This window comes from Phocoena phocoena, chromosome X (genome assembly GCF_963924675.1).
Source record: "Phocoena phocoena chromosome X, mPhoPho1.1, whole genome shotgun sequence".
Taxonomy (NCBI): Eukaryota; Metazoa; Chordata; class Mammalia; order Artiodactyla; family Phocoenidae; genus Phocoena; species Phocoena phocoena.
Genome location: NC_089240.1, coordinates 110,739,239 through 110,751,478, shown reverse-complemented (window position 1 = coordinate 110,751,478; position 12,240 = coordinate 110,739,239). Strand labels below are relative to the sequence as shown.

The window sequence follows — 12,240 nt, the reverse complement described above, 5'->3', positions numbered from 1 at the left end:
CCCTCACCAACCTGAAGGCAAGGTACTGCGCCAGAAGATCTCTCAGTGTAAATTCCTGTCCAGATTGCTGAGTCTGTGTCTTGGGAGTTCTGTCCTAGATGCCTTTTGGAAACCATGGGAGAGAAATCCCAGTGTAGTGACAAAATTCCTTCTCCAAGGGATGACTGAACTTCCTCAGCATCATTACCTTTGGTTTAACCCCTCTCTTTGGACCATTCATCGTCTTGTATACTGTCATCATGATGGGGAACCTGGACATGGTCACTCTCATGGGGGTTAGTCTCAATTTATCTTTCAGTTCTGCCTAGATTTTGGCCATTCAATTTCTCCATTCTCAAATTTCTAGCAAAGGTGTTTTCCAAGCCTGGGCTACCCTTCTCTTTCTGAGGTCCTAAAAGCACAATGAGAATCTTAAGCATCTTGTGTATCACAGCGTTCTTTCTCTTAACATGAATGACCTGTGATGACTTTGTCAGTATCTGTGGCCCTTTATTCTCCCTTGTCTCTAGTCCAAGAGATTCAACTGACCATCAACTCAGGAGTCCTCCCATCTCTTATATTCCACCCCTCCTTCTTCAGCTCTCACTTCTGCTCACTTCAGTGCCATTCCTCCCAAGTTCAAGCTAATTTCCAAAACATGATTTCCAGCTTTGAACTCCCTGATTTCACTAACCGCAATACAGTTCTTCTCAGCCTGTGCTATGGAATCACCTACCTCCACCCCACGATCCTGACATGGTTACTTCCTGGGAAGAGAGAGGGTGTTTTCTGGTTCTACAGTGAGGTGATCTCCATGCCAAAACAAAAGATCTGTAGAAAAAAGTTTTGATAGAATTTTTTTCAGAATTCCATCCATTATTCTTTTCCAACTGTTCAGATGAAACTTTCATTAAAAGTTTTGAGGTATCACTAGTCTAGTTTATTAAAAGTAAACAACATTTTACAATAGTCCCTTAATGTAGACTATATATTTTATGAAGTCCAATGAAGTAACACATTTCATATCAAAGGCATTGCTTTTAATACAGTACCATTAATATATTTGCTTGAAGGTAAGAAGTGTGTTTATATCTTTATGATTAAAGTGTTAATGTGCAAATAAGGGCTTGTTTTCTTGTCTCTGATGAGTCTCAGAAATTTCTACATGACTTACATAGGTACAAACTTGTACTATCTGCTTCAATAGCATAGCTGGTTCCCATATTATGATCCCATGGAAACAAAGTCCCTTATACAGTAAATTGAGGTTCAGATAGGTTATATCCCAAGGTCAACACAGATGGTGTGGTGGTGCTGGGATTGTAACCTTTTCTGTTTGTTTCCCAAGCTTCTGCTCCTTGCACTACTTATTTCTAACCTGATATCAGGGAGTATGTCCATTAAATGGGGATTTGCTTGGTGGTATATCATTCATAGGGTGCTTTAAAATATCTTGAAATTTTAAGTGGCTTGATTGACCATTTGGACTTCAGAGATTGTGAAAGACTTAAACCTCACATATAGCAACAAAGGCAGCATGCTTTTTGAATCAACCATTTGGAACTGAAATGTGATGTTTATTTTAGCTGAAGCAAAATAAAAATATTACATCTCTCCAGTCATAATGGAAGTCAGTGAGAAAATATGATTTTCTATATGGTAGGCTATTCACTTTACATTCAACTTGTTATGAATGCATTTAATCTATAACCCCTGAATGACTGGTACCTAATTTCCTCCTGCAATCACTTACATATTTCCTTGTTGTACAATAAATTTTAAGCTCACCAGTCCCCATTGCTAGGATAGTGCACTGCATGAGCTCAGAAGGCACTTCATAAGTATCCAATGACTTTATCTCTGGCTCATGTTTCTCTATTTCCCAAGTCCTTTCATTCCACCACTAGCAGGTCTAATCCACAACATGGTAATCATAATCATCTTGACCTCCCTTTAGTTAGTAATGTAGTCAAATGACTTTATTCTGTTGGCTCTAAACCATTTGCATCCAAATGCATTTGTCTGAAACTGTAAGAACTTCCAGGGAGAGCTTCCAGGGCAGAAATGTTTTTTGTTTGTTTTGCTGAGTAGTTAGTATTCCACTGTATGGCTGTACCACAGTTTGTTTTACCACTCATCCATTGAAGGATGTTTAGATTGTTTCCAGTTTTTCACTATTATGAACAAAGCTGTTATAAACAATTGTATATAAATTTTTATCTGAGTATAAGTTTTCATTTCTCTAAGAAAAATTACCAAGAGTACAATTGCTTGGTCATATGGCAGGTGCATTTTTAACATGATAAGAAACTTCCAATAAGTTTTCTAGAGTGGCTGTACCATTTTGCATTCCCAAGAACAACATATAAGAATTCCAGTTGCTCCACATTCTCACCAGACTAGTATTCCAAAAGACATTCTAATAGGTGTATAGTGTTATCTTGTTTTTAATTTGCATCTGCCTAATAACAAATGATGTTAAATATCTTCCCCTGTGCTTATTTTATCTGTATATTCTCTTCAGTGAAATGTCTGCTTATGCCCTTTGCCCATTTTTTAATTGGATTGTTTTTTTAGTGTTGAGTTTTCAGAATTATTTATATATCCTGGATACAAGTCCCTTGTCGGATGTATGAATTGCAAATATTTTCTCCCAGTCTTTGTCTTTTCATCTTCATGGCAGCACCTTTGACAGAGAAAAAGTTCTTAATTTTAACAAAGAACTTATTTATTCTTTTCTTTTACATATCATGGTTTTCATTTCCTTTCTAAGAACTTTTGCTTAAACTCAGATTATATAAGTTTTCTCCTATGTTTTCCATAAGCTTTAAAGCTTTACATTTTATATTTATATCTATGCACCATTTGGAATTAATTTTTGTATCAGGTGTGAAGTTGAGGTCAGAGTTCATTTTTATTTTTTCCATATGAATGGCCGTTTGTTCTATTTGATGAAAAGACTACAATTCCTCCAATGAATTGCTTTTATACCTTTGTCAAAGACCAAATGGCCACATTTGCCTGGGTCTATTTCTCAACTATCTATTCTGGTCCATTGATCCAAGGTTCTATTCCTTTGCCAATGCATACTGCATTCATTACTGTAGATTTATTCAAAGTCTTAAAACCTGTTAGTGTGAGTCCTTCAACTTTGTTCTTTTTCTCAAAATTGTTTTAGCTATTTTATTTTCTTTTTCCTTTTATATAAAATTTAGAATATGGAAATTCCTATTGTCTGTAGTAACAATAACCACAAAATTCTGCTGGGATTTTCATTGCTATTGCATTAAATTTATAGATTACTTTGGGGAGAACTGGCATCTTTATTACATTGAATCCTCCAATCCATGCTCATGGTATGTCTCACCATTTATATCTTCCTTGAAATCTTTCATCAGAATTTTATAGTTGTCAGCATACAAATCCTATACAAGTTTGTTATATTAATACTTGGCAATTTCTTTTTTGGACCCATTTAAAATGATATACATATATTTTCAAAATTTTTACTTCTAATTGTTCATTGCTTAAATTTAGAAATACAATTAACTGTTTGCAGATGACATGATACTACACACAGAAAATTCTAAAGGTGCCACCAGAAAACTACTAGAGTGCACCAATGAATTCAGTAAAGTTGCATGATATAAAATTAATATACAGAAATCTGTTACATTTCTATACACTAATAATGATGTATCAGGAAGAGAAATTAAGAAACAATCCCATTTACCATCACATCAAAAAGAATAAAATACCTAGGAATAAACCTACCTAAGGAGGCAAAAGACCTGTACTCCAAAAACTATAAGACACTGATGAAAGAAATTAAGGCAGACACAAATAAGACTTCCCTGGTGGTCCAGTGGTTAAGACTCTGCACTCCCAATGCAGGAGGTATGGTTGAATCCCTGGTCAGGGAACTAAGATCCTGCATGCCAGACTGCATGGCCAAAAACTAGAACAAATAATTTTAAAATTTGTATGGGAACACAAAAGACCCTACATAGCCAAAACAATCTTGAGAAAGAAGAACAGAGCTGGAGGAATCATGCTCCCTGATTTCAGACTATACTACAAAGCTATGATAATCAAAACAGTATGGTACTGGCACAAAAATAGATACATAGATCAATGGAACAGGATAGAGAGCCCATAAATAAACCCACACACTTATGGTCAATTAATCTATGACAAAGGAGGCAAGAATATACAATGGAGAAAAGACAGCCTCTTCAATAAGTGGTGCTGGGAAAACTGGACAGCTACATTTAAAGGAATGAAATTAGAACATTCTCTAACACCATACACAAAAATAAACTCAAAATGGATTAAAGACGTAAATGTAAGCCCAGATACTATAAAACTCCTAGAGGAAAACATAAGCAGAACACTTTTTAACATAAATCACAGCAATATATTTTTTGGATCCGTCTCCTGAAGTAAAAGAAATAAAAGCAAAAATAAACAAATTAAACCTAATTAAACTTAAAAGTTTCTGCACAGCAAAGGAAACCATTGAGAAAGTAAAAAGACAACCTACTGAATGGGATAAAATACTTCCAAATGATAAGGGATTAATATCCAACATATATAAACCACTCATACAACTCAACATCAAAAAAACAAACAACCTGATTAACAAATGGGCAGAAGAACTGAATAGACAATTTTCCACAGAGGAAATACAGGTGGCCAACAGGAACATGAAAATATACTCAACATCCCTAATCATCAGGGAAATGCAAATCAAGACCACAATGAGATATCACCTCACACCTGTCAGAATGGCTATTTTCAAAAAGACCAAAAATAACAAATGTTGGCAAGGATGTAGAGAAAAGGGAACCTTCATACACTGTTGGTGGGAATGTAAATCGGTGCAGCCACCATGGAAAACAGTATGGATGTTTCTCAGAAAGCTAAAAATAGAATTACCATATGACCCAGCAATCACTCTCCTGGGTATATATCCGAAAAAACCAAAAACACACACTAGTTCAAAAAGGTACATGCACCCCAATGTTCATAGCAGCATTATTTACAATTGCCAAGATATGGAAGAAATCTAGGTGTCCATCAGCAGATGAATGGATAAAGAAGACATGGTATATATATGCAGTGGAATACTACTCAGCCATAAAAAGAATGAAATTTTGCCATTTGCAGCAACATGGATGGAGGTGGAGGGCATTACGCTAAGTGAAATAAGTCAGACAGGGAAAGACAAATACTGTATGATATCATTTATACGTGGAATCTAAAAATTACAACAAGCTAGTGAATATAACAAAAAATCAGACTCACAGATATAGAACAAACTAGTGGTTACCAGTGAGGGGGGGAGAGGGGCAACATAGAGGTGGGGGAGTGGGAGGCACAAACTGTTGGGTGTAAGACAGGCTCAAGGATGTATTGTACAACACGGGGAATATAGCCAATATTTTGCAATAACTGTAAATGGAAAGTAACATTTAAAAATTGTGTAAAATATTTAAAAAATACAAAGAGGGGAAACACATTTGGGTATCATCAAGACTATTCCTCATGTCCTCCAGAAATGCATGGCACAGATGGAGAAATGTCAGAAAGGTCACTCACTTTGGCATTGCAAGGAAGGAAATGCTTTCAGTGAGGCATAAATCCACAGCCTTCATAATTTGGAGAACTAATTTACTCCATTGCCCCTATCAAATAGTTAGGGATGGTGCAATGCTCACTAATAAACACCTATGAGAAAAAAGCAGGGACTACACTGATGCCATTGTTAGAAATCCTTATAAATTAGGCATTTTATGGCACATCACAATTTTTCTTCTAGCCATTGAGAGATATTTGGAGTTTGAGAAGTAGTTAGTGTGCAAGGCTGAGTGCCCAGAAGGTATTGCATCTATGGTATTCACATGTCTACAGGCAGTGACAATGGATAAAGACATCCCCATTAATATATCACAACATGGGAAAGAGATACAGGTCTCTACATGAAAATTTGGTCTGCTGGCACATTACTTCATTCGTCCCTGAGCATTAATGAGTTAGCCTTTAAGTTGTTATCCCATAACCTTCATTTCAGCAAAGGCTGCAGTCGTGATGAACAAAATGGCTCATTTTACCCTGTGTGGTGTAATGCCCCAAGATAATTAAATTTGGGGGCAGCGTTCTTCAATACGTGACGTGAGTCAGCCCATCATGCCATAACAGAAGCTCATAAACTGGTTCAAATATTACCTAATGTACCACAATTTAACTTGAAGAAAAAAATAGTTTCTCCTTTAAATGGCTACAAAATCTGCACAGCCAAGCAACAGAATTAAATGAATCTGCCCACAAGAGACATGGCTATAAAGTCTACTTTTTAAACAATTTTCTTGCTTTAAAATCAATAGCTTTAGCCCGTAAAATGCATAACAACTTGGTATTTTCTATAAAAGCTGCTAATGAGCCAGCACCAAAGGAGACTGAAGCTGCTTTTGCTTTCCAAATGAGATACTGTATGTTCATATGTGTGAGCACATCCACACGTGTGCATGTATTGGGGAGTGGGAATGGAGTGTATGCAGGGGATATTATTAATTTACTATTGATTTTGTATTCCTAGGTCCTAACACAATGAAAAGCATATGACAGATATTTAATAAACATTTATTGAATAGAAAAAATAAAACAAATGCATAGAACCAAATCCAGTCTGATAAAAAATGAAACAGTATGGTACAAGGCAGCTGGCTGCCACATATATCTCAGGTACAAGTGTATGTTATTAGAACACTGAGTGGCACTTAGAGACTTTACTGACCACATAAAAACTAATTAAATAATTCCTTAATGTTTAAAGTAATTTATAGTTTATAATCAGAGTAAAAGGTTGAGTAAACAAGGTAATATGACAGATCATAAAATGAGAAATATATTCTTACTACCATCTTCTGTATTGGTCATTTATCCTTAATTCCTAGAATTCATATGTTTGGGGAAACAACTGGTATTTTAATTATGGGTAAGACTTTTTAATATGACTAAGAATGTATTTTAGATAAAAAGTTTATAACATGATATATCTCATAGTCAAGTTGATTCTTCCAACTCTTCCCAAAACATCTCAGTGGTGACTACAGGTCCCCCAACTCTCAGTATGAGTCAGTGAAAACACCCAATTGGAGATGGCTCTGCTTACTGCTTCAGCCATCTTGGACATCACAGCTGCTCAGTCCTTGAGCTTACTTTCCTCAGCATCTCAGGAGACCAGCCACAAAGACAGAAACTTTGCTATATTAATGATTCTGCCAATTACACAGAAAAGGCCAAGCCTGGAGGGGGAAGTGGGGAGGGAAGTATAACTTGGAGCTTAGTTGTGGGCACACAAACTTATCTGCACTTGCCAAGGGAACATCTGGAGAAAAGCCCAACCACTGATGCTGAGCTGAAGCATTTTCAATGAGTACAGAAACAGAAAAGTGGCTGGTGGATATTTGTGACTTCTAGAGACATTCAAAGAATAAAGGTGGGTGATAAAGGACAGGGGTGCTTGCAGATTAAACTTTGAATGTCCCACATATTCAGTCATTCTTAGTCAACTTTCTTCCACCTGGAGACGGCAGCTCTGGGTAGAATCTAGGAGACCTCAGTTCTATTCCTGACAATGTCACTAAGCATCTGGGTGTACTCTGGACTCTGTATGGCTAGCTTCTCGCCATTCAGATTCTAGCTCCTAATATCAACTCCTCAGGCAGGTTTTACCTTCCACTCTACCTAATGTTGCCTTTCCAAACTCTGAGTTCTCTCTATTCCGTTAGCTTGTTTGGTTTTCTTTATAATTTTATTATTCAAATATTAGTTATGTATTTGGTTGGTTGTTGGTTGGTTGGCCATCTCTTCCTTTAGATTGTAAAGTCCATGAATACCCGTCATGCCTATCACATTGCCTGGAACACACCAAGCATCCAATGAATATTAGTTGAGTGAATGAATGCATGCATGTCCAAGAACAAAGTACATAACTTTTTGTGGCTTCAATTCATCATCTATAAAATTAAGAGAAACCATCTTGATTATTTCCAAGATTAGCATGATAACAGAGAAAGGATAGATTTGTAAATCCCTTAGGAAAAACTAACAATCTTCAATTGTATGACTCTATATTTAGAAAAGACAACATGGATACAACAATAGCATTAGAATATTGCAGAACCATATTTGAATGTAGATTCTGCCACTTAACAGCTATGAGATCTTGAGCAAGGCACTGAAATTCTCCAAGCCTCAGTTGCCTGGTTTGTAAGGTGGAAATGCTAATAATAGTAGTTACTTGCTAAGGTGGTTAAGAAGATTAAGTAAAATAATTTATGTCAATCACCCAGCATAATGTGTGGCACTTACTAGGTACTTTATTAATGGTATTTATTAATATATTCAGGATAATATTTAAAATTTTAACAACCAGTACTATGTACTGTGGAAATTTCAGTTCCCAAAGAAGGCCATAAAGGTGACTTTAGCGGAACACCAGCCAAAAGCAGGCAGCCACAACTTCGGAGGGGCAGAAGGGCAGCAAGCATCAACTTACAGGTTGCTGGAGGATAGTCTAATTTTTCTCTTCCAGGGTCTCCCTTGTAGCCTGCAAGAACAGGGAGGCCAGTGTTGTGAAAGTCAAGGTGTGCTGGCAGGTGTCAGTGAAACACCCAGGGAGGAGGAGGCTCAAAAGCAGCAATTTAGCAATCGTCATAGAACTTTTTAAAAGTTGACATGGCTATCCCAGTGCATGCTTTCTGAATATTTGCCCTGACTATATTTATCTTTACAAAGCATTTTCCTGGCGACTCTCCTTGGATCTTTGCAGTAATCTTGTGAGTACAGAAGAGCGAGTGTTATTATGCCCATTTTACAGGTGAAGATACTATGACCCAGAAAGGACTTACCAAATTCTATAGAGCAAAAAATAGTATGGAATCAGAACTCAAACTCAGATATTCTGACTCTAAATCCAATGATATAAATTCTCTGTGCAATGCTATAATTTGTCCTTCACTGTCTCAGCTCTTAACAGGAAAAACAATATTAAAATAAAGTACGGTTAGGCATTGTCAATCTTCCTGACTAAGAGAAAGGATAGAAATGGCCCTAAGCAGAATTCAACACTGTGATTTCTAAGCTGTTCCCTGTGTTCTGATAGGGATATGGATTCCATGTTTCTGAAAGTAGAGAGGTCAGAGGCTGTTACCTACTCCAAGTGGAAGGAATACTGTAGACCGGACACCTGGGTTCGAGTTCTGGCACTTCCATCAAATCCCGGGACAACTTTGGGCAAATTACTCCCTTTTTGATGTCCTGATTTCTGGATTTCTCCCTCTTGAAAACAGTATTAGATTAGAGTAGTAGTTCTCACCCTTTTTACTGCCTCAACACACTGGAGAATCACAACACAATGAGTAGTAACAGGAGCTAAGTTAGGGAAGGATTCTTAAGGAGGCAAATGGAAGAATCTAAAAGGGGCCTCTTTGATTGTGGTTTGAACAGACAAACTAGGAGATTCCCAATCATTATAAAAGCTACCACATGCCTAGTGTCCACCAGACACTGTGCTAAGTGCTTTACATGAATTATTTCATCTTCACAGTAAATTAATGAAGTAGGAAAATTTTGCTACTGTCATATTAAAGGTGAGGAAACTGAAGCTCAGATAGGTTAACTAGCTTGTCGAAGGTCACACAACTAGTAAGCCATAGTATTGGATTCTAACCCCCCTATAATTGATCCTGGAGCTTGCCCTCTTACCTCTATATTTTATTGTTTTATATTATATTCCCCCTCCACTCATCCCCTGCTGTCCCTCAAACACACAACTGATAATGAAAAAACTAGTAAGTTTGTAGAGTCCCTCCCATGTCTAAGATTTGTGTGCTTGACTTTATATTCAGGTTAAACTTTAGCTGAGGACAGGTTCGGTGCTGGGAAGAAGTATGTAGAAGGAGGAAGAAAATTAGATTCACTGAGTACCTGCTTTCTTCCCATGCCTTGCTAGATATTTTACATACACCTACCATCATCTTTAGTCCTTACAACCAGTCTTACAAGATTGGTATTTTATCCCTGTTTACAAAGAAGACTCGGAGAGGTTAAGACACTCCCCCAAGGTCACAGAGAAAATAAGTGGCAAAATTTGAGATTAAGAACCATTTTTCTGACTTCAAATTCCATTCTCATACCTTTAAACCTTGTATACAATAGGCTGGAGGGTAGCAAGAAATAAGTGAGCCAGGATCAAGTATTTGTCACAGTTGACACACACAACTGTGTGTGTCATGCCCTAGGTAGCCAGGACCAGATCCTACAGGTCTCTGTTTAAGGACTTGAGCTGTACACGTCTCCTTATTGTCATGCATATCCCTCCCGCAGACCTGCAGTGGCCCAATGGGAGCAGGTGATGCCAGTGAGTTGAGCGAATTCTTCCTTGTGGGCTTCACCAATGAGCTTCAGCTTCAGCCCATCCTCCTTGCCCTCTTCTTCCTCATCTATGCAGTCACAGTAGTTGGAAACCTGGGCCTCCTTGTTCTCATTGTGGTGAGCTCCCGACTCCACACTCCCATGTATTTCTTCTTCAGCAACCTGTCCTTTATTGATTTATGTTATTCTTCCATTACCGTCCCCAAAATGTTGATGGGGTTTTTCTCTGGTTGCCAAACCATCTCCTTCTCTGGTTGTGTGGTCCAGACAAGCTGCTTTGTGATCTTTGCTGTCACTGAGTTCTTCCTCTTGGCCTCCATGGCCTATGACCACTATGTGGCCATCTGCAGCCCTCTGCTCTACCATATCATCATATTTCCAAGGTTCTATTTGCAGCTAGTGGCTGCCAGCTATGCAGTGGGCCTAATGAACACAGTGCTTCTCACTAGCACAACCTTTCATCTGGCCTTCTGTAAGTCCCATGTCATCACTCATTACTTCTGTGATATTCCTTCCCTTTTAAAACTCTCCTGCTCTGACACACAGGTTCTTCGGCTTCTCCTGTTTGTCTGTGGTGTTTTTAATGTGTCTGTGTCCCTTACAGTAGTCCTGGTCTCCTACACATGTGTCTTCATGGCTATCATCAGAATCCCCTCAGCCCAGGGCAAATACAAGACATTCTCCACTTGTGCATCCCACCTGACTGATGTCAGTTTGTACTACGGAACCACGGTATTCATTTACTTGTGCCCAACCTCTGAGTACTTACTAGACAGGGAAAGGCTGTTCTCTGTATTTTACACAGTGGTCATCCCCATGCTCAACCCCATGATCTACAGTCTGAAGAACAAAGATGTGAAGGAAACATTTGGGAATGTTCTCAGGAAGACCTCACAATTCTTCCCCCTCCCCATATCCAGATTTCCATGATGTTCAATGCAATAAAGGAAGGACAGAGAAGGGAAGAAGAGGTAGGTGATGTGTTTTTGGCCACCAACCATGTCTCAAGCATTATTCTAGGCGTTTAAAATAGATTAGACCTTGAATCCTCTCCACAACTCTGGAAGTCAAATATTATTATTTTAATTTTACAGATGAAGAAACTGAGGCCCTGAGTGATTTGGAGATTTGTCCAAGGTCATATAGCTTGAATGCAGTGGAAACTAGATTTCAATTCAGGACTGACTGACTCTGAAACTCCCTTTCTACTACATTACACTGTTTCTGCATAAGGCAAGATGCTGCCCTCTCTATTAACCTTCAGGGCCCAAGGTTTCCGAATTTTTTCACTTTCTGGTAAATCTGATCTCTCAAATTTATATTAGCTTCTGTCCCCTAAGACCCACTCCCTTTCCCATAGCCAATTATTTATCTGTGGCTTTGTATGATGCCTCATATTGTCATTAAATTAATGAACACATTGTTTACAGAGCCCTATACCAGATGCAGGGGTGGAGAGGGATGACAAGGAAGAAATCTATGGTCACTAACTTTTGGCATCTTTCAATTAATTTATGGAAGACAGAAGATCCCACCCAAAAGGCAACTGAACTATGACTTTTCATTTAAATTGACATTTATTGAGTCCTTTCTATGTGATAAATGCCAAATTACTTACCTCATAATCCTCCTAAGAACTCTGTGATATAGGTACTATTGTTGCTCCCATTTTACAGATGAGAATACTATAGCTAAAAAGCATTAAGTAACTCACTCAAGGTAACACAGCTAATTAATGGTTAATACAGGAGTTGAATCCGGGTCTCTTTGTCCAAAGAGCTTATTTCCTTTCCATTCTGTTATATCACTTCCTGGATTACT

The 12,240-nt window shown here is 37.9% G+C and overlaps 1 protein-coding gene across 1 annotated transcript; it reads left to right on the top strand.

Moving 5' to 3' along the window:
* The first annotated feature begins 10,386 nt into the window (after positions 1–10,386).
* Positions 10,387–11,349, top strand: LOC136142248 (olfactory receptor 5AR1-like). The gene has a single exon (XM_065900258.1). The coding sequence runs from the start codon at positions 10,387–10,389 to the stop codon at positions 11,347–11,349; it is 963 nt and encodes a 320-aa protein (XP_065756330.1).
* The last annotated feature ends 891 nt before the right edge of the window (positions 11,350–12,240 follow it).

What these genes read in the sequence shown, in the direction of transcription:
- LOC136142248 (XM_065900258.1), top strand. Translation starts at nt 10,387, where the DNA reads ATGGGAGCAGGTGATGCCAGTGAGTTGAGCGAATTCTTCCTTGTGGGC.